This window comes from Pongo abelii, chromosome 1 (genome assembly GCF_028885655.2).
Source record: "Pongo abelii isolate AG06213 chromosome 1, NHGRI_mPonAbe1-v2.0_pri, whole genome shotgun sequence".
In the NCBI taxonomy this organism is placed as follows: domain Eukaryota; kingdom Metazoa; phylum Chordata; class Mammalia; order Primates; family Hominidae; genus Pongo; species Pongo abelii.
The window spans coordinates 33,857,168-33,882,576 of NC_071985.2; the positions used below are offsets into that span (position 1 = coordinate 33,857,168).

Genomic DNA, 25,409 nt, shown 5'->3' on the forward strand with positions numbered 1-25,409 from the left:
CTCTTTTGTCTTACCTAAAGAGAATATAGAAGATGAAGGAAAAGAAGTGTTCTTTTGCAAACTACCTGACACTCACTGCAAAAAGCAAACTTAGGTATTCATAAATGATGGTCACCTAAGGGCCTAAATAAAAACACATCAACTTCATTTTCCCTTAAATATGTATGCCAAGTAATACAACTATAATTCATAAGAATATACAATTGAGCATATTAATTTGAAGAACTAATGATTTCCTTAAACTTCAAAGCAATAGAGAAAAATGCATCAATTTTTCCTAAGCATTGTGTAATTTGTAACCACCCTCTTCAGCCACCAGATGGGATTCATTTGTTAAGATAAACAAATGAAAATACTTAAATACTTACCTAATAAACACTAAAATTCTCTGACATTCTCTTATTCTTTTACTTTCTTAATGAACTTGCTTTCAATTTACTCTAAGGACTCACCCTGAATTCTTTCTTGTGAGAGATCCAAGAACTCTTTTGGGGTCTGGATGAGGACCCCTTTCCAGTAATATCTTCCTGGGAAACCATGAAATGAGATAGTGGAGAGACCCCCGACCCACAGGAAATAGACTGCAGCACCAATTAGCTGACTTTGGAGTCAAGAACACTTTTCTTTTGAGATTTTGCAGCTTTTAACAAGTGAGTAAAGTATACTCTTATAAACAAAATTTGGAACATATTTCTTTCTCTCTACCTGATTTCTCCAGAATTTGGAAACTATTTGTGAGTATTCTTAACTTACGGCGATATGTAACTACAATAAGAATCTGTTTTCTTTTGTAACAGGACACAATGGGAGAAACTGGTTATTTTACCAAGACTTTGACTAGAATAGCATGCTTTCAGATACAGATTTGTTTAAGGAATCAAATTTGACTCATAGAGCTGATAAAAGCCCCTTGGGAAAACTAGCCACATATCTTGTCTACATGGTCCCTGTACAAGGTTCCTGACCTGTCTGGGGTAAGTAAAGAAAGTCACTTTCTGACAGGCCCAGAAGCCCCAAGTTATCATGAAACCTCAAGAGGAAAGAAACTTACCCAACTCATATAGGTATTTGCAGGCAATGATAATCCCATGGCAAGGCTCGAGGCTTTAAGAAGTCTAATTTGAGATTCTTTATGGATCAAAGTTCCATCAAAGTCAATTTAAAAAGAGCCTATATAGGAACTAATTATTCTTGCTGCACTTTATACAAATAATCAGGCCAAGTATAATAAGACTAAAGCTTATTTTGCAAACAAATCAGTCCTACCATGATTTGTCTTTAGTAAAAATGAAAGACTGAAAAGAGGAAAATTGTTTCAAAAACTATGGTATACTTTTTATTAGATTTGTCTCATCAGTAGTTTTTGAGTTTTTTCTGCAATTTGGACCCACCCTGCTTATCCTTGTGGACCAAGCAGTGATCTGTGGCTGCTGTTCAGAAGAAACAAGAGGCATGGGTAACACAGAAATCTGGATCAGTATTCTAATTGTGGGCATGTATTGGAATTGGCTAGCATATCAGCTTGGTTCCAACTCCATATCAGCTTGGTTACAACAATTTCCCAGTTCATGAAAAGCCTTCTTATTTAGTTTACTTGGGATAATTTTACTTATTTTGCCTTGTTATTGTAGAATATACTGCTGTTGTTCTCTTTGTGTAGGAATGCAAGATAAGCTTACTCAGTGCTTTCTTAAATCGAACGCTTATTAATTTTTCAGTCATCACTTTTTGTCAGAAATCAGAGTTCTCACCATACTGACAGTTTCTAACTGAGCTCTCCTCTACTCTGAATGCAGAAGACCCTAATAGGCAGAAATATCATCATCCCTATTCAGACTGCAGAAGTTACAGAAGATGAATCTTCCTCCCTCTGAAACCCTTAGGATTAAGAGTACCCTTGTAAAAGGGAAGGGGAAAATATGTCAGAGGCGTTCAAACCAGAGTTGAATGGGGACTGAGTAAAATAAGGCTGAGACCTGCTGGGCTGCATTCCCAGGAGGTTAGGCATTCTTAGTCACAGCATAACAAGGGAGGTCAGCACAAGGTAAAGGTCACAAAGATCCCACTGACAAAACAGGACGCAGTAAAGAAGCCAGCCAAAACTGAAACCAAGATGGCAACAAAAGTGACCTCTGGTCGTCCTCACTGCTCATTATACGCTAATTATAATGCATTATCATGCTAAAAGACACTCCCACCAGCCCCATGATAGTTTACAAATGACATCTAATGTCTGGAAGTTACTCTATATGGTCTAAAAAGGGGAGGAACATTCAGTTCTGGGAATTGCCTGCTCCTTTCTGAAACACTCATGAATAATCCACCCCTTATTTAGTATATAATCAAGAAATAACTGTAAGTATACTCAGTCAAGCAGCCCTCAGGGCTGCTCTGCCTATGGAGTAGCCATTCTTTTATTCCTTTACTTTCTTAATAAACTTGGATTCACTTAAAAAAAAAAACTACATAATCTCATCTTTTACAGAGATGAGATTTCTCTATAGTAATTAGGGTATTACACAATAAAGAGATGTCAAAAAAGGGTAAAAGAATCAGGACAGCATATTTAAAAATGACTATAACAACTACAGAATTTAACTCTTAATAAGATGTGTGAATTTACCTGTTTTTTAAAAAATTACAAAGAAGGTACATATTTGCTCTATAACTTTCCATACAAGTAATACATTTAAAATACGCAGAACAATGCCAGGGACAGTGGCTCACGCCTGGAATCCCAGCACTTTGGAAGGCTGAGGCGGGTGAATCACCTGAGACCAGGAGTTTGAAAACAGTCTGGCCAACATGGTGAAACCCCATCTCTACTAAAAACACAAAAATTGGCCAGGTGTGGTGGTGCACACCTGTAGTCCCAGCTACTCAGGAGGCTGAGGTGGGAGAATTGCTTGAACCCAGGAGGCAGGTGTTGCAGTGACCCAAGATCACACCACTGCACTCTAGCCTGGGTGACAGTGCGAGACTCTGTCTCAAGATCTCAAAAACAAAACAAAACAAAAAATATATAATAATAAATAAAACAAAGTATAAAACAAGAATATGCTCTATTATTTCACCTCTCCATCATCTTACTGCTGCCTAGTGAACCAACCCACTGGTTAAGACAGCTATGCGAAGAATATAGTTACGTCTAGTTATTTCCTACGTGAAGACCTCAATAAAATACAGTAGAGAGGACGTGCCCTGTGAAATTCTGAAACTTATTATGAACATACTTCACCTTAAATTGTATGAGAATAGACATATGTCTTAAGGACATGAGAGAACTGAAAAAGAGATCCAAGTATATACACACACGAAGCAAGATAAAATGGGCTATCAGATTCACTGACAAAGAATGATTTACGTAACAAATTGTCAGAACATAATTACCTACCCACTGAGAAGAAAATAAAATAAATCCTTAAATCTCATACCACATACAAAAAAGTAAACTCCACAAGGATTAAAGATCTGAAGTGGAATATAAGCCCCAAGGGGGCAGCAATTCACACAACTACTCTTCATTAATAGAAGTAACACTGTCATAAACTCAGCAAGAAAAAGGGACATAAACATAAAACCTAACCATGTAGAAAATTAGTGAAGCTAGGAGAACATCATACAGGTCTTCGCTGTACTACTCTTTTTCTAAAGTTTTTGTAACTTATTGATACAAAAACTTGAGGAAAAACAACCTGTAAAAAAGATTACACTTTTAAACAGTTTAAATATTTTTCTTTCTTTTGAAATCTTTTTATTGCCATTGTGTTGAATGGTTTAACTATATGTGAGGAAATCCAAATATGTCCTCTATTGTCTTCCTTCATCACTTTACATGAGTATATTGCTCTGAAATGTCAGACACTTGGTGAAAGCACAGAAAGATCGTGATCAATGCAAACGCAAAGACTGGAAAATGTAATAGCATCATCCTCCTTACAATTATTACCCAGTGAGTTAAATTTTGCGTAATAATGTCATGTTTCTGGAAAAGAGCAATCTTTAGTATTGTGTACAGTGACAAAAAGAAAGTTACGCTGTTACACTTCGATCACTCATCATTTCACAATTCTTCTGGAATTCCTTATTGACAAAAATATGTACATAATATGTAAACAAGAGTCTACAAGTCATTTCAATTCAAATACATATGATAAATTCAAAACAATGCTTCCTAAAAAAAAAATTCCTTTACCAAATTAGTCTTGCCTCATACAAAACCATCCCCAAAGAAATTATGCAAAAAATAATTTCCATGGTATTTCATAATTAAAATTACAAATCCACAAAACACTTTTTTAAAAAATTTATTTATTTATTTATTTATTTATTTATTGAGACAGAGTCTTGCTCTGTTGCACAGGTTGGAGTACAATGGTGAGATCTCAGCTCACTGCAACCCCCACCTCCCGGGTTCAAGTGATTCTCCTGCCTCAGCCTCCCGAGTAGCTGGGATTACAGGCATGCATCACCACACCTGGCTAATTTTTGTATTTTCAGTAGAGATGGGGTTTCACCATGTTGGTCGGGCTGATCTTGAACTCCACCCATCTCGGCCTCCCAAAGTGCTGGGATTACAGGCGTGACCCACCGCGCCCAGCCAAAACACTCTTAAAACATAAAGTCTGCACTTAATCTTACTACAAGGAAAACATAAACCTGAGATTACTGATATAAACAGCACTTACCAGACATGCCAAACCTTTCATAAATTCAGATTTAAAAAAAAAAAATACATCTGGGATTCTTTAAACTATATCTGTAAACTTTAGAAGACATTTTAGATATTTTTCAACTTATGGTGACTATTTTTTCTTAACCGAACTCAACAGTGATAAACAAATAGTTTATATATCTTTGATTTTTCTGCAATTAAATGAAATAATAATCTAAGCTAGTATATTCCAACCACTTTTGTGCTTCTACACCATTCTCTGTCATCAACATTTCTCAATGAGTACAGTGATTTTGAACTAAAAGTCCTATCACTTTCCCAATTAAAAAAAAAAAAATCACCGGTCTACACTATTCTTCATTGCTTCTCAGGCTCTGAGAATGTAAGCATTAGTAAAACCAAACTACTTCTTTGTAAGTTTCACATATTAGATATTAAACTATATCACTTGTGCAACAACTGCCCTGCTTTACTACCTCACTTCCCAAAATGTGGTATTTATGACCAATGTACTCTCCCTTGCTATAGAATACAAAACACTGAATCATTAGAGACAGACCATCAGGGAGCTCACATTAATAATCCTGTCTAACATCATTATATACTACAGTCTCAGAAGCTAGGTATAAGCAATAAATAATACCTCAAGATATCTCAGTTACATGACAATTCACACTTGTCTGCGAAATGTTTACAACACATAAAGCCTATCAGAAATATTTACCAAATTAGCTGCGAAAATAAAAGTACACTAAATCTTAATCAGATGATACAGACATGGGTAAAATATGCAGGGAAAAAATTTGATGACTAAAAAAAAATAGCTTTTCAATCTAAAAATATAAAATCACAATTAATTTTAAAACTACCACCTGTAAAAGCAAAGCATTATTAATTATACACTACCTGTAGCACACAGCAAAATGGGCATATGCAGCTACAATCCAGTTGTGATGGCCAGCTACTATTAGCACCTTTCGTGGATCCACAGGAAATCCTGTTGATTTTGGAAAAAGAAATATTTTACATTCTAAACCGGGGGTTGGCAAATTATAGCCCCCAGGCCAATTTCAGCCTTCTGCCTGTTTTGGTTAATAGTTTTGTTAAGAGCCGGGCGCAGTGGCTCACGCCTGTAATCCCAGCACTTTGGGAGGCTGAGGAGGGCAGATCACGAGGTCAGGAGATCGAGACCATCCTGGCTAACACGGTGAAACCTCGTCTCTACTAAAAATACAAAAAATTAGTCGGGCGTGGTGGCTGCCACCTGTAGTCCCAGCTACTCCGGAGGCTGAGGCAGGAGAATGGCATAAACCCAGGAGGCGGAGCTTGCAGTGAGCCAAGATGGCACCACTGCACTCCAGCCTGAGCAACAGAGCAAGACCCCGTCTCAAAAAAAAAAAAAAAAAAGTTTTGTTAGAACCCAGCCATGCTTACTTGTTTACATATTGTCCATTATGTGTTCACGCTACAATGGCAAAGTTGAGTAGGTCTGACAGAGAACATGTGGCCCACAAAGCCTAAAATATTTGATCTCCAGCTCTTACCAGATAAATTTTGTCAACCCTGTTCTAAAGATTCAGAGAAGACAGATTACACAACATTTTAAATAAAAATTAAGTGTTAAATGAGACCTTTCTGAGATATAAATGATAAATCTGGATAAAAAAGGAGATGAGGCAAAAATCTTTAAAAGTAATTACTCAATATCACCCAGAACTAAAAACATAGGTATTTTTCTTTTTCTATTTCTGTAATCTTTGCTTACCTAGCCTAACAGTTTCTTCTCCCGTTCCAGAGAGAACAGGCTGCGTACCATTTCCCCGGGCTTCAACTTCTGTAGAATTTAGACCATTCCTAGAATCAGCAGATCTGACTGTGTTGTTTATTTTACGACTAGGAATACCTATAAAGAGAAGAAGAAAACAAATACATTCCTAAGTTCACCTTTCAAAAATTAAAAATATCACATTGTAACAAAGAAACAAAAATGTGAATTTCATTAAAGCCGAAATACATCTTCCAATATAGCAAATTATTGCAAATTACAAGTAAAAATAAAATGAAAATGAAAAAAACAAAGACAAAGACAAAATTCTGTCAACAGATTTCTGGTATTGTCATACTGTTTACAATAAATAAGCTTTAGGTTACTGAATTAATGGGTAATTAATTCAGTCTGTCAGCCACTCTTTACAATTATGGTACAGGTATTACGTGTTAGGTACTATGTAATAATTTAACTGCTTTAGAACTGAATTTCCCCATACTTTCAAACATTTTTTTATTTGACAGGGGAGCATTTTTTAAAATGAAATCTTGCTCAGAAGTCCATTATAACACAAGTAAAAGCAGGCTCTTCTAACTAAAGTGGGGCTAAGGTGACACTGACTTATCTCTGCAGAATTCCTTAATTTTGCGAAAAAGCAGTTTGACAGCCAGTGCTCTAACATATGGGTCAGCAAACTATGGGCATGGAAAATCCAGCCCAATCAATGCTATTTATGCAAATAAAGTTGTAGTGGTTACAGTTAAACCTAGTCTTCATGCAGTATACACAGCAGAGTTAAGTGGCTGTCACAGAGATCCTCTGGCTCACAAAATCTATCTGGCTCTTTACAGAAAAAGTTTGCCAAACCCCTGCTCCAATATATAATGTGACTTAATTTCTATAAAAATCAAAAGTTCTTACCATTTCTAATAGATTTATAGACAAAAAACTCAATAATCAAGGAACAGTTTTTCCTATTCATATGCTTGTACTTGCTTAATGATACAAGGAATTTTTTAAAAGATTAAATAAAGTGAAAATACCTGGTGGGGGCAAGTAACCATGAAAAAGGACACTGCCACAAGAGGAACGCTCCAATTCTTCACATAAGAGAAGCCTTCTTACTAAAAACATTTCAAAGCAAACTTGTCAAGAGTACATGCAAACAGAAAAACAGTACTCCATTTTTATTTTCTCTAGTTCAAGAGGATAAGGAAAGAAAAGGAAAATTTTAATTAAGTCAGAGTTGACAACATCTTTTTACTATGAAAATCCACAAAAACTAAGCACTGAACAAGTCCATCAAAAATTAGGACCTGTTATAAACACATTTCATTTAGGGCAACTTTCATACATGAGTCAAATCATAAACACCAAACATTAAAAGAGCACATACCTAATGGAGTGATCCCGTAAAATTCTGCTTCATGCCTGAGAACATTAATACTCACTCCCCTACAAAGAAACAAATGATGTAAATTCTCTAACACTGGAAACCTGTATTATCATCTGAGGTGAAAGGAAAAAATTCTAGGTTCTTCATGTATATAGTCATAAGGCTTTAAAAATTATTTTCCTCCTAATACTCTTTATTTCTATTATCCTTAATCATTAAAAAGTCTAAATAAAAACTGCATGTGAACTAAAATATTCTGTTATCTACTTAAAAACCATTCATATATATACATATATATGAATTGGGTCACTAAAGGAGAGATTAGGGCTCTATCAGGCTAGTACAAATAAATTCTCTAGAAGGCAAACGATAGAATGGAAACCATTCTTTTATGGCATTAGTTGCTTTTAACTTTTTATCGCAATTATTTCTATACATATCTATCTTAATCTCCCCAATTACACTATAAATTCCCTGTGAGCATGATCTATTTCTGATCTATGTTTGTATACCTCACAGTGTCTAGCATAGTGCTTGTATAAAATAGTTATGTAATAAATATTTGTTGAACAAATAAAATAGAAAAAAAAAAAAAGACTAGCCTTGGGAAGGGCTATGTTATCCAGATGAAATGATGCTACTTCATAGTAGTAAAGTAACTTGAAATAAAATTTTTAAAAAATGGAAGATTCAGAATTTCTAATACTAATAATTCATTTTAGGTTTCAGTTGTAATTTGTCCTTATTTTAAAAATATTCCCCAGCCTTGATAAATATATACAATTACTATGTTACATTGTTTTTATTTGTGAAACTGGTTATGACTAGTTTAACATTAAAAATGCTTACAACTTTGTGTCTGGGGGCAGTGGCTCACACCTGTAATCCCAGCACTTTGGGAGGCCGAGGCGGGTGGATTACAAGGTGAGGAGATGGAGACCATCATGACTAAAATGGTGAAACCCCATCCCTACTAAAAATACAAAAAAATTAGCCGGGTGTGGTGGCAGGTGCCTGTAGTCCCAGCTACTCAGGAGGCTGAGGCAGGAGAATGGTGTGAACCCGGGAGGTGGAGATTGCAGTGAGTCTCGGTGACAGAGTGACACTCAGTCTCAAAAAAAAAAAAAGCTTAAAACTTTCTTATTCTATTTCGAAACTATTTGTGTTAACAGTACAGCAGTACTGGCCAGAGGCATGATCATAACTCACTGCAGCCTCAAACTCCTGGCCTCAAGGGATCCTTCTGCCTCAGCTTCTTCTCTAGAGTAGCTGGGATTATAGGCATGTACCACCACATCCAGTTTCAGTGTGAGGAAACTTTTAATCAAAGTCTTAGTTAAAAAAAAAAAACAAACCTTTTCCGGCTGGGCATAGTGGCTCATTCCTGTAATCCCTGCACTTTGGGAGGCTAAGGCGGGGAGATTGCCTGAGCTCAGGCATTTGAGACCAGCCTGGGCAACACAGTGAAACCCCTTCTCTACTGAAATACAAAAAATCAGCCGGGCATGGTGGCAAGTGCCTATAGTCCCAGCTACTCGGGAGGCTGAGGCAGGAGAATTGTTTGAACCTGCGAGGCGGAGGTTGCAGTGAGCAGAGATCATGCCACTGCACTCCTGCACTCCAGCCTGGGCGACAGAGCAAGACTCCAACTCAAGGGGAAAAAAAAAAAAAAACCTTTTCTTTCATAAAATATACTAAAAACACATATTTATCAGTAAGAATTTACTTTAAAAAGAGTGCATTTCTTACCTTAAGTCTAGTTCTTTTGTCCGAAGAAAATTTAAAATGGGTGCAAATGCTGCTGGATCTCTATCAATAAATATCTGTAAAAAAGAGAACAGTTTTATTTTCAAATTACAAATTAATCTTTTAACTTTAGTATCTGTAACACTAACAGGGAACGAAGTCTGAATTATTTAAACACTACATTTCCTTGTTTCCACTCTTAAACTTTAATGTTTCTAAAATTGGAATGTAGTCTGTGTGCATTTCATGAGATGGTGACTTTTTCTTGAGATGGTGTCTTTTTCTTCCTCTGAATAGTTATTATTAAACTGATATTTTAATACACAGAAAAAATCTTGTCTAATAAAATCACTTGTATTGATACCTTTGGTAAAAGTGACACCTGAGGAAACATTTTTATCTGAAACAGTCTAGAATTCAATTAATACTTTGAAAACATGAATAAATAATACTTTCTTATACTGTTCAATCATTAAAACTACAATGTACTTTAATAATGCACACAGGGGTAATTGAGAAAAGTAAATACTGCACACTGCTGTCAAAAGTGGAAAAGAATACTATTCTCATAACACTTTTACTAATCTCAATTTCCTTCAGAGCTGGGGAAAGGTAATGACAATTTTTTTTTTTAAACTAAAGCACCACAGAATACATAAGAGGAAAACAAATTGCTTAAAAATGTAAAATACATAACTGGTAACTTTTGTTTGTTTGTTTGTTTGTTTTGAGACAGCGTCCTGCTCTGTCATCTAGGCTGGAGTGCAGTGGCACGATCTGGGCTCACTGCAACCTCCACCTCCTAAGTTCAAGCAATTCTCCCGCCTCAGCCTCCTGAGTAGCCGGGATTAGAGGCACCTGCCACTACGCCTGGCTAATTTTTCTGTTTTTAGTAGAGAGGGGGTTTCACCATGTTGGCCATGCTGGTCTTGAACTTCTGACCTCAGTAATCCACTTGCCTCGACCTCCTAAAGTGCTGGGATTACAGGCATAAGCCACCACACCCAGCCCATAATTGATAACTTTTTATGGAAATTTATACCAACACCTATTCTGAATCATTTACAAAAGATCTGGCCATAAAAACTGAACATCTTTTAAAGCTTACGTAAATCAATTAGAAAGGGAAATAGTAGCCAGTAATAAAACTCTTTCTACTATGATCAACTATGTATATACAATCAATGAGATTGTTCTAAGCTTTATAAATTTTCTTTTGTTTTCATTAGAGCAGATCAAAAATTAAAGAAACATCACAGATTTGTGGAGATCTTATTACTGATAACTTTTTATAATTTCACATGGACATATCTGCCTTTGTTGCCTTATTTCATCTGCAAATCTCACCACAGCAAATAAATACCATTGGTCACTTTGTTGCCTCCAAATGGATAAACCAATTTTTTTGCACTGAAACTTTACAATTCTTTCCCTCCCTCACTGTACGAATGCTGTACAAACAAATTCGCAAGGTTATTCTCCAAAATAAAATAAAAAAACTGTAGGACTTTACTAATTTAACCCCTTATATTCTAATATAAAAATATTAGAATATTTACATTTATCCACTTACTGTTAAAGTTTCAATTACTGATCTAAAAAAATTTCTTCTAATGCCAATGTAAGCTCATATCCTACAATCTCTCTAATCATGAATACTTAAATTGCCATATATAGTATTCCCTACTTAGGGATCTTCTCTGATTATAAAAAACTACATATGAGAAGAAATAAAATTATGCCACTTTCATTCAGTGATTATTAAAATATCAGTTTTCCTATATTCTTAGAGTAACTATACGTTAGAACCAAGCACTATAAGCATTAATTTAGGAATATGTATCAATTATTATTATACTCACAGCACCAGTTTCATCTCGAAGTGTTGAAATTCTCCCACTCAGCAAACTGGAAGTCATTAATAATCTAAAGTTAGTTTTTAAAATCTGAGTATAAACAAATGTGCTAATTCTTTACCAAATGTTAAAGACCACTAAAAGTAAGTTATCTATCTTCCAAGTTAAAAAATATATATATTTTAAGAGTTAACCTTTTTTATTAAAAAAAAATTTAACTGACAAACATTATTATATTTTGGTAAATAAATGTATTAAAATATATACTAAAGAATTATAAGACATACCTGGAAAAAAAAGAATCTGGAATCCACATAAGAGTTTGTCTTGAGGTACTAAATCTGCAATTAAAAATCATCTGGTATTATAAGTGAGAACATGATTTGAAATTTCAGTATTAGTTGTTTTAATATGCTGGCTAATGATTTACAAGATGTTTTATAGTTATAGCTGTACCAATATATTTATTACAGTTAATATTTTTAAATGTTGCTACTTTCAATTCAGAGTTAAGATTATACAAGTAGCTCTCAATAACAATAAACAACTAGTTATCTGCCATATAATGCATCTTAAAATACTACTTTCCAATAAGCTAATCTCTGCTGAAGAATCAACAATTAGCCCATCACACCAAGTCTCAACTTCTCAGTATAACATTCAAAATTACCTTCAGGTTCCATCTCATCTCTCCAGTACAAATGCTGGTTTTCCCCTCTAATAGGACAAAACTTCTTCATATCCCCAAAAAATTCATCAAAAAATTCATGCTTACTACCATTTTGGTATCTTTATTCAGCTAGATCACCCTCTTCATGTCCAATAATTCAAGATCCATCCATCTTTCTTGATACCACTCAGGTTTTACCTTCCCTGTAATAGCTTTTCTAAATATCCTATCCTGTATTATCTCTTTTTAAGCTCATAGTAATTTCACTGTAAATTACTCATTTAACCCCTTCTTTATATGCAGTCTTGGGCTATTTGCAACTGCTGACTTCATTCATTCAAAAATCATTCAGCCAAATACATCACTGTTCTGAGGTTGTCATTTGATCAAGCCTGTATATTACCAAGGGAGGATCTTTACCAAAGTACAGTATAGTAGACTGGGACAACAAACCAATAATTTATGTAAACTGATATGGCAAACAAAGCAATATAGTACTTGCTCAGTCCAGCCCTTCTCTGAGTATTTTCATTTTAAGATATCACCTTGAACTACAATGTTATCTCACCCAGCCTAGCAAACCTCTACTTACACTCCACATTTATTTTCTGGCATTACACGAAATCCCTAAATTTATTTTTACCTTTCATACACAAACTAAACAAGGTGACTGAATAGTGGCACTAGTTACCATGCACTATCACCAGGAAACACAGGCCAAACCCCAGCCAAAATGGCTAAGGGATGTTTCCCAGGCTGTGCATGTATATACTGTATCACCCATCTATTGTCTGCCATTACCTAAATTAGCAGCCTGGAATTATCAAAAACGTGGAAGTTGCTTACTTTTTTTTGTTATGCTCACTGCAGCATAACAAACCTCAAAATGCATCCTACTTCCCATTCCCATCTTCTAAGTGGGATATTAAATAGCACTGGATTGCAGGCCAGGGTGACTGTGACTACCAAGGCTTATACAGGGTAGTGTCAGAAGTCTCACGGATCTCTCAACTTTGCAAGTCCATCCAGGCACCTGAGGCAACAATGGCTCATAATATTTTACATATCTTGATAAATGGATTATCTGTACATTCACCTTTCAAACTCAGTTTCAGAAATGGATTTTGTATTTAAAAAGTAGATGTTGTTTTTTCTTAAAGCCAGAGAGGACGACCTAAAAGCACTGTTCTTAGCACCTAGCACACACTCAGTAAATGTTTATTGAAACTTATGTGTGATAAACAGAATCACACTCTAAAACTCAGTTAAATGTTCTGTACAAAACGGAGACTTGATTCTTCTGTACGATCTGCAGGCATTTTATGGTTACAACAGAGTATTTTCACAGTACACTGGTGTTGACACACAGATGTCACTAAACTGCCCACTTAAACCATTTAGTAGTATCAGTCTCAGTGTCAGTAACAGCAGAAGCCGTGTATGCACTGTTCCATAAAAAGTGCCTTAGTCTCCAAAATAAATTTTCTATCATTATCAAAACATGCTTTCCAATCACAATTAAAAGTTTATCTCGGCTGGGCGCGTGGCTCACGTCCGTAATCCCAGCACTTTGGGAGGCCGAGGCGGGCAGATCACGAGATCAGGAGATTGAGACCATCCTGGCTAACACGGAGAAACCCCGTCTCTACTAAAAATAGGAAAAATTAGCCAGGCGTGGTGGCGGGCGCCTGTAGTCCCAGCTTACTCAGGAGGCTGAGGCAGGACAATGGCGTGAACTCAGGAGGTGGAGCTGGCAGTGAGCCGAGATTGCGCCACTGCACTCCAGCATGGGCAACAAAGCGAGACTCTGTCTCGAAATAAAAAAAAGTTTATCTCCACTTCTTCCCACTTACAACTTTACAATTTGTAAGGAAAAGTATTCTTTCATTGGCTAACTGAAGGAAAGACAGTAAAACAATTCATTTATTAAAGACATTTAAATGTAAACTACAGTAAGGGGTACTTTAGGGAACACCTAGAAGTTGACTACTAACTAATTTCATAGGTTATGGACAGTCTAGGTGTTTATAAGCAGTTCCTATGCCCATTTATCTGATTAACAAATGTGTCACTTTATCTAAGAAAACACTGCAAATACTCCTAAATGCATTTCTTAGTAGACTCTTAAGAAAAAATAAAAAATACACAGATTACCCCAGTCACAGAAAACTGACTTGGTCCAAAATCAAAGCAAATCCAGTCAATGGTAAATTGAAGGATCCAAGGATTCATACATCGCAGATTCACTGTTTTGGAGGCCGTCAAATTCATTCCAAATGAGGACAGCTTATAACTTGGAATCTTTTATATTCGCCACTTATTCACCAATTGTATTCCAAATAATTAAAATTATGTGCTACTTAGAAAATCACAGAGGTCTGCTTAAAATCATATTATCAGTTTCAATTTTAATCAGCATTTTGGGGAAAGGTTAGTAATCTGGAATTTCTGGGCAAAGGAATTAGACCCTCGTCCCCACCAATTTTTTTTTAAATTTCTGGCCCCAAAACTAGTCTCAAATATAACTTCATGAAAACTAACACACTTAAAATTACACATGATGAGCATAATCATTTGAAAGCCTTTTCTGTTTTGATTTGTTTTTTATCCCATACCCATAGTGTCCCAAGAATAGAGTCATGTACAATCTGGTTTCAGCAAAGGAATTACTAAAGAAATTTGCATATCCACAGTTATACTTCATGCAACTTGCCTCCTACTAAATTAACTTAGAAGCAATCTAATTAGTTATTTATTCTGCACTGTAAGTACTGATAATGCCACTAACCCTTGCAATTCACATTTATTACTTCAAATTCCTATAACAATCTGATAAGGTTGGTACTACTGTCTGTCACTTTACGTTTTAACAGACTAAGCATCAAAATATTTGTCCAAGGTTGCTAGGCTAGTTAGAGATAAAGCCTGGGAACTGAAAACATATACCTGACTCAAAAGCTCTTTGTCCGGGAGTCTTCAATGGCTAGTCCCAGCCCTCTTGCATGAGGCCCAAAATCACACTTACCCATAACAGAATTAATCATAAATTCAGTCATAGTGAATTCACTTCATTACTTTTTGTAAATAACGAATACTAACAATTATAAATGAAACTTCATCTACTCTACTTTCTGAATCACCCACAAAGTATTTAACCATAAAAATTAGTCATTTCTATAATTCCTTTGAGTATATCCATTTTCATGTCTATTCTCCTGAGAAAAAAAAAAAAGACCTTACCGATAGCATATGCTTCTCTGCTCCCAACAAACTCTCCTTTTGAGTTTTACTCTATCACTTCAGAACTTCAATTCTATGCCACAGCAGTTCCTGAACTTCAGTGGCAATCATATCAGGATTTTTCTCTTACAGTGGCTTAAGTGACTATGTTACACTGTGTTTTGTACAAGATACAAGTGACTTCTAGATCTCATCTAGCTGTAAAATGCTGCACGAGTGTATGATTCAAAGCAAATCTAGAAAATATTCTTAGAATATGGAGTCGGATGTTGTTTCCTACGGGCCATACCATTACTACTTATTTTATAAGCCATTTTATCTTAACAATTTTCTGAAGTTTTTTTTAATGTTTCCATTCCCACTAACAATTTCATGTCTTCTAAACTGTTCAAACCAGTAATAAATGTATTATTTTGTATCTCTGCTAATATCACTTAGAAAAAATTAGAACCTGATAAGCTCAAGTTCCATAAATAATGTAAACACAAGATAAAATGTTACAGTGCCAGGCTGAGACAGGAGAATGGCGCGAACCTGGGAGGCGGAGCTTGCAGTGAGCCGAGATCGCACCACTGCACTCCAGCCTGGATGACAGAGCAAGACTCTGCCTCAAAAAAAAAAAAAAAGTTACAGTGCCAAGATAACCGCCTTATGAGTTAAAACTTTTAAATGAATTCTGCAGTCTCTAATAAGAGTTCACTCGGTATTAAGCCATTCACACAGTAAATAACAATACTGCTTAATTTTTACAATAATACTGTATGCCCTTGTGAATGTCTGAATAGAAATATATTAACTATCGGCCAGGTGCGGTGGCTCACGCCTGTAATTCCAGCACTTTGGGAGGCCGAGGCGGGAGCATCACGACGTCAGGAGATCGAGACCATCCTGGCCAAGGTAGTTAAACCTCGTCTCTACTAAAAATGCAAAAATTACCCGGGCGTGGTGGCGCGCGCCTGTAACCCAGCTACTCGGGATGCTGAGGCAGGAGAATCGCTTGAAATCGGGAGGCAGAGGCTGCAGTGAGCCAAGACCGCGCCACTGCACTCCAGCCAGGCGACAGAGCAAGACTCCGTCTCAAAAAAAAAAAAAAAAAAAACAGAAAATTAAAGAAAAGAAATACATTAACTATCAATAGCAAGTAGAAAGCAGTGTAGGATTGTAAATGATTGATTATACTGCTACTCTTCAGTATAATCAACACACATTGCAGGCCTCCTCTTTCGGGCTATTCCACAAGTGACCAAACTTCCAATATTTTAACGTGATTTTAGGAAAAACTCCATTTCTTACATTAGGAGACATAAATCTCCGTAAGACTGGTTTCTACACAACTGCAATAACGTTGTAAATTATCTAAGTTTTGATTTGGGGGAAGAGGAAAAACCCTAAGAACGAAGTACCATGGTTTTCTGTGTTAAATTCTAGAAAACTATCAAATGTTTAGGATTAAAGCACTACAGTAGACATTTTTTATCACTACGGTTCTAAGACATTAAAATACTTTTAAAATGCTGGTTGAAAATCATATTCTCAAGCACAGAAAAATTAACTGTATTCCAGAGCATTTCCTTGTTTATCTCCTACCAAGCCTAAAACTCAACTAATCCTTCTTTCAAACAGCTGGCAAACTCCCTTTTCTGAGAGGAGTGACTCATAAGTTATAGGAAATCCACAAAAACTATGATTTTTTCCCCCAACAAACTTAATAACAGGCACAGAAGGGGGGGCGGGGGGAGCGGAAGGCCAGAAAGGGAACAGACAGAGAGGAGCATTCAGTCTGTTTACTCCAAGGGCGCCACACCGTGCCAATATCCAGAGCTTCCTAAAAGCAAATGTTCAAACTGCAGTTTCTGGACACACTGTCCTAAAAGTTGAACAGATCCTTCAAGCCCATGCACCAAGAAATTCTGAAAATAAATAACTAGGTACTGCAAACCTACTGCAGTCCCATCACAGAAATCTTTCAAATTACAAATCCCCTAATTAGGCGCGGAAAAGAACACCGCACTCTTCCCTAAGAAAACCGACACCTCGTTGACCAAAGAGAAAGGAAGGCAGGTTCATCTCCAACATCCAAACCACAAAGCCAGGCTTCTACTAAATAAAGTCCTCAAATACACTCTAATCTGAGATGAGGTAAGGAAGGCTGTGTAATGGTTCTCCTTGCCTGTTGGGAGGGGCAAAGGTTGGCATTCCAGGACAGCAGCTACTCTGCCACATGGGCCCGGTCCTCGGTAATTCCAAGCGTCCCTTCTGCCTCTCCCTTCCCAGAGCAGATGCTTCACCAGCTCCAAAATCCGCCCGACGTTCTTCCCGCCTGGAAGCCCCCACGTTCCCCTCCAGGCTTGGCTCCCACGATCGCCCTCGTTCCTGCGACTCTCGGTCCCCGTCGACACCAGAAGGAGGAGGAGGCCGCCAGGGCATCCCCGGGGCAAGCCCGCTACCCGCCGACTCACCTGGTCCCCCCCACGTTCAGTTGGACGATCTCGCCGCTGCCGGCCGCCGCCGCGGGGAAGCTGCCGCAGTGCCCTCCCGCCATCTCCGGCGGCTCCGGACGCGCTCGCCGCCCTCCTTCCCCAGCCGGGACCGCCGAGCCCGGGGCTGTGGCCCGAGGCAGCGGCGACGGCTGCAGGGCCAGCGGGGCGGCGGCGGCCGGAGGGCGAGGGGTGCACGGAGCTTCCCCCACCTTCCCGGCGGCCGGGCGGGGCTCGCTAGCTTCTGCCCCTTCCCGGGTCAATCCTGCGGTGCACAAGGGCGGCCCGGCCTCCACCTTTCGCGGCCTCCAGGCCGCCGGGCCGCCCGGGCCTCTTCTCCGTGCTCCGCTGCCACCGAGGCCGCCGCAGCCTGCCTGGGAGGAGGGGTCACCGTTCGGGACAAAATACCGCAGCGCTCACGCTTCGCCCGCCAGTGCCGCCTAGAAGGAGGAGAAGGAGGAAGGAAAGGCCAGGGAGGAGCTTCCCAGCCCCGCGGGGCTGGCGCAAAGGGAGGCTAGGGGAATGTGCTCCTGGCCAGCCGCCTGCCCACGCGGGATTCCATTTCTTTCCTCCTCCCCACGCGATCCCAGCCCCTTTCCCTTTTACATTTCAGATTTTCTAAAACGAAGAAACTGATTCGCAGATTGAGGGCAGATCTGGGCAAACTATGTACGTATCTTTATGACCCACTTTGTCAACATGGATTGGGAAAGGAAAAACTAATCCTAGAGGTAGTAAAAGTTGATGCCTAAATGTAGACAGTGCAAATGCAGGGAACATTTGGAGATTTTAAAACCTTATAGCGTTTACCCCAGAAAACTGCTTACTTTACCCTCTTCAATTTAATCCCCAATCTCCGAAGCAGTTTTTTTGTTTTGTTTTTTGTTTTGTTTGTTAAGCAGGAAGGAAACCAAAGGACAAAAACCCCTAGACTGTGTAATGCCCAGCAACCTATTTCTGGAATATAGTAAGCACTCAACTAATGTTAGACACACGCAGAAAACACACAATTTTATGCGCTTGTTTATTTATTTGTTTTTGCTTTAAACGGTATCTATTCAAACCCAAAACCTTAGTGGCTATAAAATATTTTTTAAATCGGAATACTATAATACCTGATGCCCTGCTAACAAAGACTAACAAAGATAGTGCGTTATGTTTCAGAGGTCATTAGTTTGTGGTACTAAATTCTTAACATGAATTGTTTTGTCATAGTTGTACCATAATAAGTCAAACTGATAATGTATCTGATGTTAAGTTTTTATTCTCATTGTCATAATTTTTACCAAAAAATAAAAAATAGCCTCTGGCAAGCATACCAATGTTGTGATATGCTCTATCTAGATTCGACTTGAAAGATGTTAATAGTACATATGGATGTCAGATAAGTATTTATCCCAGTTGATGATAAGATTAATAATAGCTAATTTGTGTTTATCATATACCCGGTGGTTTAGATATTTTGTCATTTTTCTTCTTCACAACTAATGTTATAATTATTTTTAAAAAAGGAAATTGAGAATGAAAATGATCAGAAAACTTGCTCAAAATTACATAGGTAGCAAGTGGGATGGCAGGAATTTCAAGGCAAGCAGCTTGAATTCAAGGCCACTGTTCACCATCCTTACCACTGCATTGTACGTCATTATCTTCGCTTTAGACAGGGAAGATGAGTAACAGTTCAGATTAAAGCAGCAGCGACTAGGAATCTAAACTAGGGTGTCCAATCTTTTGTCTTTCCTGGGCCACATTGGAAGATGAATTGTCTTTGGCCACACATAAAATATACTAACACTAACGATAACTGATGAGCTGAAAAAAAAGAAAGAAAGAAAGAAAGTTTATGCATTTGTGTGGGGCCACTTTCAAAGCTTTCCTGGGCTGCATGCGACCCATGGCGCTGCAGGTTGGACAAGCTTGCTTTAAACAATGTTAACTGCCTTTGCCCTAACACATAATATCTGGTTCTATCAGGATCTGAAACTTTGCTTTAAAATTTGCAGCGGAAATTTAAGTGGTAAAAGGGCCATTTAATTTTCCTTAGGTCCAAACCGTGGAAGAAAATGAAAGAATACTTGCTAACAGCTTTTGAATCCAAGAGGCAACTTGGAGTTAGAATAAGGCCTTATAAATTAAAAAATATATATATTTGTGAAAGGCTTCTTATTTTTCCTGAAATAAATGAAACCGTGTTCATTTTATTATACTGTACTTAAATATTAGGAGAACATCTATCTCTTCAAGAGAAGGAAAAGTTCTCAGTATTTTATGACAAATGGTCATGACTTCTTGATATGTCCAGAACAATATAGAGATATCTGAGGCATTTCTTGCTCATAAAACTTAAAGTTAGGGTGTGACTTAATTTTTAAGAATAAACTGGAACACCATTAACAAAAACAAATAGCAGAATGAGAAAAGATATTGCAATATATATCAAATGATTGAAAATGTATAATATCTGATCATATATGTATATATTATTCTACAAATAAATTGAGAAACAAGTAATGAAAAATATAGAAAGAATATCAACAGCCAATTGATAAAAACACTAAAATGCTTATTAAAACAACAGAAAGCTGGGTGTAGTGGCTCACGCCTGTAATCCCAGCACTTTGGGAGGCCGAGGTGGGCGGATCACGAAGTTAGGGGTTCGAGAACAGCCTGGCCAATATGGTGAAACCCTGTCTCTACTAAAAATACAAAAATTAGCCAGGCGTGGTGGTGCGTGCCTGTAGTCTCAGCTACTGGGGAGGCTGAGTCAGGAGAATCGCTTGAATCTGGGAGGCGGAGGTTGTAGTGAGCCGAGATCGCACCACTGCACTCCAGCTGGGACGACAGAACAAGACTCCATCTCAAAATAAATAAAGAAATAAATATATAAATAAATGAATAAAACAGAAAAAATGTATTTTTACTCATGAGATTAGCAAAACTTAAGAGAGGTTTGGTAAAATTCAGGGACAGTGAGAGTGTGAAATGATCATACGCATGCATTGCTGATTAAATTGTGAATGGGTACAGAGTTTCTGTAGGGCACCTCAAGAATATCAGCATGTTAAATGTAAATACCCTAGACCCAGCACTTTTCTTCTAAGAATATATCCTACACACACTTTGCTCAATTGGAAAAGGCACATGCGAAGAAGTAAGTGCATATTCATGGTAGCAGTGTTATAATAGCAAAAACATAGAATCAGAATGTTCAACAATAAGGGAATAATTTTTAAAATTATGTTGGAAGCTATTACTATTTTGGGGGCAAATTCATGTGAACTGACCAGAAATGATCTCCAAGTATATGATTTAGTGGGGAAAATAATCGGATTACAGAATAATACATTATGAGTACAATCTCATTTATTTAAATAATGGAAAAACTAAAATCATGTGTATATCCACTTATATTTCTATATAAAAAATACATATTAAACTACGAAGAAACATGACCTATAGACAGATCATTAGAATCGGTGAGGAGAAGGTAGCAGTGGTGAACGGATAAAACCTTTTACCCCTATGGTCTTTCATATTGTTTAATTGTTTACAGTGAGTTTTCTTTCATGTACTACCTGTATGTATGTATGAATGTGTAAATAAATAGAGTAGATACATTCAAGGTTGTCCATGACAGCTTTTTAAAGTTTATGTTATTTTAATACTTAGGCAATCTAAAGTAAATAAAATGTTATTTAAATAATATTACCTTTTTTAGTGACTATATTGAATTTGTGATGTCTACTCGACCAGTCCTTGTCAAACTATCTCAGGTAAGAACTAGTTCAATTTCCAATTTATGGGGTGTATTAGTCAGAACTCTCTAGAGGGACAGAACTAATGGAATATATATATGTTTTATAATATATGTATTTATAAATATATATTATATATGTGGAATATATATATATATGTATATTCCATTAGTTCTGTGACGGGTAAACTCCCCTTTATATATATAAAGCTCGGGCAGGCACTGTGGCTCACACCTATAATCCCAGCACTTGGGATGCCGAAGTGTGCCGATCACCTGAGGTCAGGAGTTCGAGACCAGCCTGGCCACATGGTGAAACCTTGTCTCTACTAAAAATACAAAAATCAGCCAGGCATGGTGGCACACTCCTATAATCCCAAGTACTCAGGAGGCTGGGGCAGGAGAATCGCTTGAGCCTGGGAGATGGAGGTTGCAGCGAGCTGGGATTGCAGCACTGCACTCCAGCCTGGGTGACAAGGAGAGAGACCATCTCAGAAAAAAAAAAAAAAAAAAAAAGTTTCCAACCTCTTACTCTTATTTTTGTGCTTATTTCATTGAAGACTATTCACAGTTTGTGGATGGGCATCAGTTCATGAACCACACTTAAGTGGCCACACTTAAAGTAGCATTTATTATCACTTAAGTAGCACACTTAAAGTAGCATTTACTTTAAGTGTGGTTATACTAAAAGTAGTAACCACACTTAAAGTAGCGTTGTATTAGATATTCAAGTAAGATGTTGAATAAGCTGTTGTATAAAGGACCTAGAAGTTTCAGAAAGAGAACTAAGCTAAAAATTCTCTTATTTTTACTGAAATAAAACTTTGGGAATGAGTAGTATATAGATGGCTGTTAGAGCCATGAGACTGCATAAAATCATAAGGAGGCGAGTGTAGAATGAGACAAAAATAGAAATCAGAATGGAGCCATTGACTATCCAATATGAAGAGACTGGGGAGGAGTTCCGGTGAAGGAAACTAGAAAGGAGTTTCGGCCAGATGAGAGGAAAACCAAGGGAGCATGGGGTCCTCTGAGATCACAGGACAAGTAAGATAAGAACTAAGAACTGACGTTGGATTTAGTGACCTGAAGAAAAATAGTGCAGTGGAAGTAAGGGCAGTTCTAGTGCAGAAGTGGGAGAAAAAGCATAATTGGTGGGGTTTTGCTATAAAGAAGAGCTGAGAAACAGACAGTAGCAAGCTAGGGAAGTAAGGCCAAGAGAATGTTTTGTAAAGATGTTTAAAAAAAAAATAACTACATGTTGATGAAAAGCAATCAGTAGGTAGCAAAAATCTGACCATTCAAGAGAGGCAGAAGATAATTATTGGAGTAACATCTTTGAGTAAATGAAGAAGATATCTAGTCATCAAGTAAAGATAAAGAAACTGAGCCGCAAGGAGGATCAGTAATTTGCCCAGTGTTTGTTGTTGCTGCTATTATTGTTATCTTCTAACCCACTCTATATTTAGATATACCCATTATTATTATTATTATTATTATTATTATTATTATTATTATTATTTTGAGACAGCGTCTCACTCTGTTGCCCAGGCTGGAGTGCAGTGGTATGATCTCGGCTCACTACAACCTCTGTCCCCTGGGTTCAAGAAATTCTCCTGCCTCAGCCTCCCGAGTAGCTGGGATTACAGGTGCCTGCCACCATGCCTGGCTAACTTTTGTATTTTTAGTAGAGATGGGATTTCACCATATTGGCCAGGCTGGTCTTGAACTCCTGACCTCAAGTGATCCACCCACCTCGGCCTCCCAAAGTGCTAGGATTACAGGCATGAGCCACCACCCCCAGCCTATTTTGGGTGTGACTCTAATGATATACTTTGCATAAGAGCCTTTAAAACCACAGGCTTGAGGTTGGGAACAAAAATAGGGAAAACTTTCTGCCACAGAACTGTCAATATTTAAAGGCAGACGTTGGCAAAGTGGAAGAAGACTAGAAGGTGTGCTGGATCTCGTCTATCACACCTAAACATACGAATATACATTTCTAGTCTGATAACGCAGTCACCAAAAGGTGTGGATTTGGGACAGGCGGGAAATACAATGATCTGGAAGTAACAGTGAAAGGCCAGTGTGCTATCTGTCTTCCAGGACAATGTTATAAAGCTCATGGGAAAGAAAACATTTGAGAGAGAAGTAAAGAATTAGCGTCCACAGGGAAGTGCCGGCTTCCACTCTGTACCCGGAACATTCAGAAAAAGAGTATGAGGATAAAGGGGATTTTTGTGAAAATGAATCATGAGTTTCAAAGGGCACATTGGAAAGCTCATGTTTTGGGGAAGGAAAGAGAATGATGAGTGAGTGACTACCTGGGTACTGGACTTTTGTGCAGACCATTATAAAATGGGCAAATAGGCATAAACAGATTAGTCCAGAGGTTATATTAGGCAGATCGTGGTGGTGATTCCAAAAAAGCTTCATTTTACTTTGTGGGAGTAGGGGGATGGTGGCAGGCACCTTTGCTTGAAGCAGTGGAAGTTCAGAAAACTCTGTTCCTCCAAAGACTTCTATGTGCCCAGAAATGAGCTTCTAGCCCACCCACAAACTCCCAATCCCTCTCTACTGTCTCCTCCCTATGTTTATTCCTACCTCTCTACTCCATTCCGGGCACACCAGTCACCTGTTATTATTCCATAACGTCAAATATACTTCTGCTTCGGGACCTTGCACTTGCTCTTCCTTCTATCTATAAAGCTTTTCCTTGAGACAACCAAAGGGCTTGCTGCTTCACTTCTTGCAGGTCTCTGTTCAAGTATCACCTTATTAGAGAGGTCTTCATTTTTCTAAACCGTCAAGTTAACAAAATGGAATAATAAAAATAATCCAAAAGAAGACAAAAAAGAGGAAACTCAGAACAAAGAACACGAGCAGCAAAGAAAACAATGAGCAGAATGATAGATGTAAACCCATCCATATCAATAATTACACTAAATTTAAATCGTGTCAACACTACAATTAAAAGGCAAAGTTTTGCAGACTGGATGAAAAGGCAAGATGTAAGTATATACTGCTGTATTCGTTCATTTTGCATTGCTATAAAGGAATACCTGAGACTGGGTAATTTATAAAGAAAAAAGTTTTATTTGGCTCATGATTCTGCAGGCTGTACAAGTATGGCACCAGCATCTGTTCAGTTTCTGGTGAGGCCTCAGGAAGCTTTTATTCATGGCACAAGGCAAAGGGGAAGCAGATGTGACACATGGTGAGAGAGGGAGCAACAGAGAGCGAAGGAGGTGCCAGGCTCTTTTTAACAATCAGATCTTGTGAATTCACTCATTATGGAGAAAACAACAACAAGCCATTCATGTGGGATCTGTCCCTATGACCCAAACATCTCCCACTAGGCCCCACCTCAAAGATTGGGGAATCACATTTCAACATGAGATTTGAAGGGGACGAATATCCAAAATACATCAACTACCTAAAAGAGAACCTAGCCAGGCACAGTGGCTCACACCTGTAATCCCAGCACTTTGCACTTTGGGAGGCTGAGGTGGATGGATCACCTGAGGTCAGGAGTTCAAGACCAGCCTGGCCAACATGGCGAAACCCTGTCTCTACTAATAATACAAACATTAGCTGGGCGTGGTGGTGCATGCCTGTAATCCCAGCTACTTGGGAGGCTGAGGCAGGAGAATCACTTGAACCTGAGAGGCAGAGGTTGCAGTAAGCCGAGATTATGCCATTGCACTCCAGCCTGGATGACAACAGTGAAACTCCATCTCAAAAAAAAAAAAAAAAATTAAAAAAAAATTAAAAAAGGGAAACCTTTAAATATGAAGTCACAAATGAATTAAAAGTAAAAGAATAAA

At 37.9% G+C, this 25,409-nt stretch overlaps 1 protein-coding gene across 2 annotated transcripts in view; it reads right to left on the reverse strand.

Moving 5' to 3' along the window:
* KCTD3 (potassium channel tetramerization domain containing 3) overlaps window positions 1-18,300 on the reverse strand; it is a 54,562-nt gene extending 36,262 nt beyond the window's left edge. Inside the window, exons 1-8 of one of the 2 annotated variants that reach the window (XM_002809451.6) lie at window positions 17,811-18,300; window positions 11,729-11,782; window positions 11,448-11,493; window positions 9,589-9,662; window positions 7,840-7,898; window positions 7,487-7,567; window positions 6,441-6,578; window positions 5,582-5,672 (exon numbers count right to left, since the gene is read on the reverse strand). In XM_002809451.6, coding sequence (XP_002809497.1) covers window positions 5,582-5,672; window positions 6,441-6,578; window positions 7,487-7,567; window positions 7,840-7,898; window positions 9,589-9,662; window positions 11,448-11,493; window positions 11,729-11,782; window positions 17,811-17,893 — 626 coding nt within the window. In that variant the 5' untranslated portion in view covers window positions 17,894-18,300. The remainder of the gene's footprint in view (window positions 1-5,581; window positions 5,673-6,440; window positions 6,579-7,486; window positions 7,568-7,839; window positions 7,899-9,588; window positions 9,663-11,447; window positions 11,494-11,728; window positions 11,783-17,810) is intronic. The other variant, XM_054520413.2, reaches the window with a different exon arrangement.
* Between the last annotated feature and the right edge of the window lie 7,109 nt (window positions 18,301-25,409).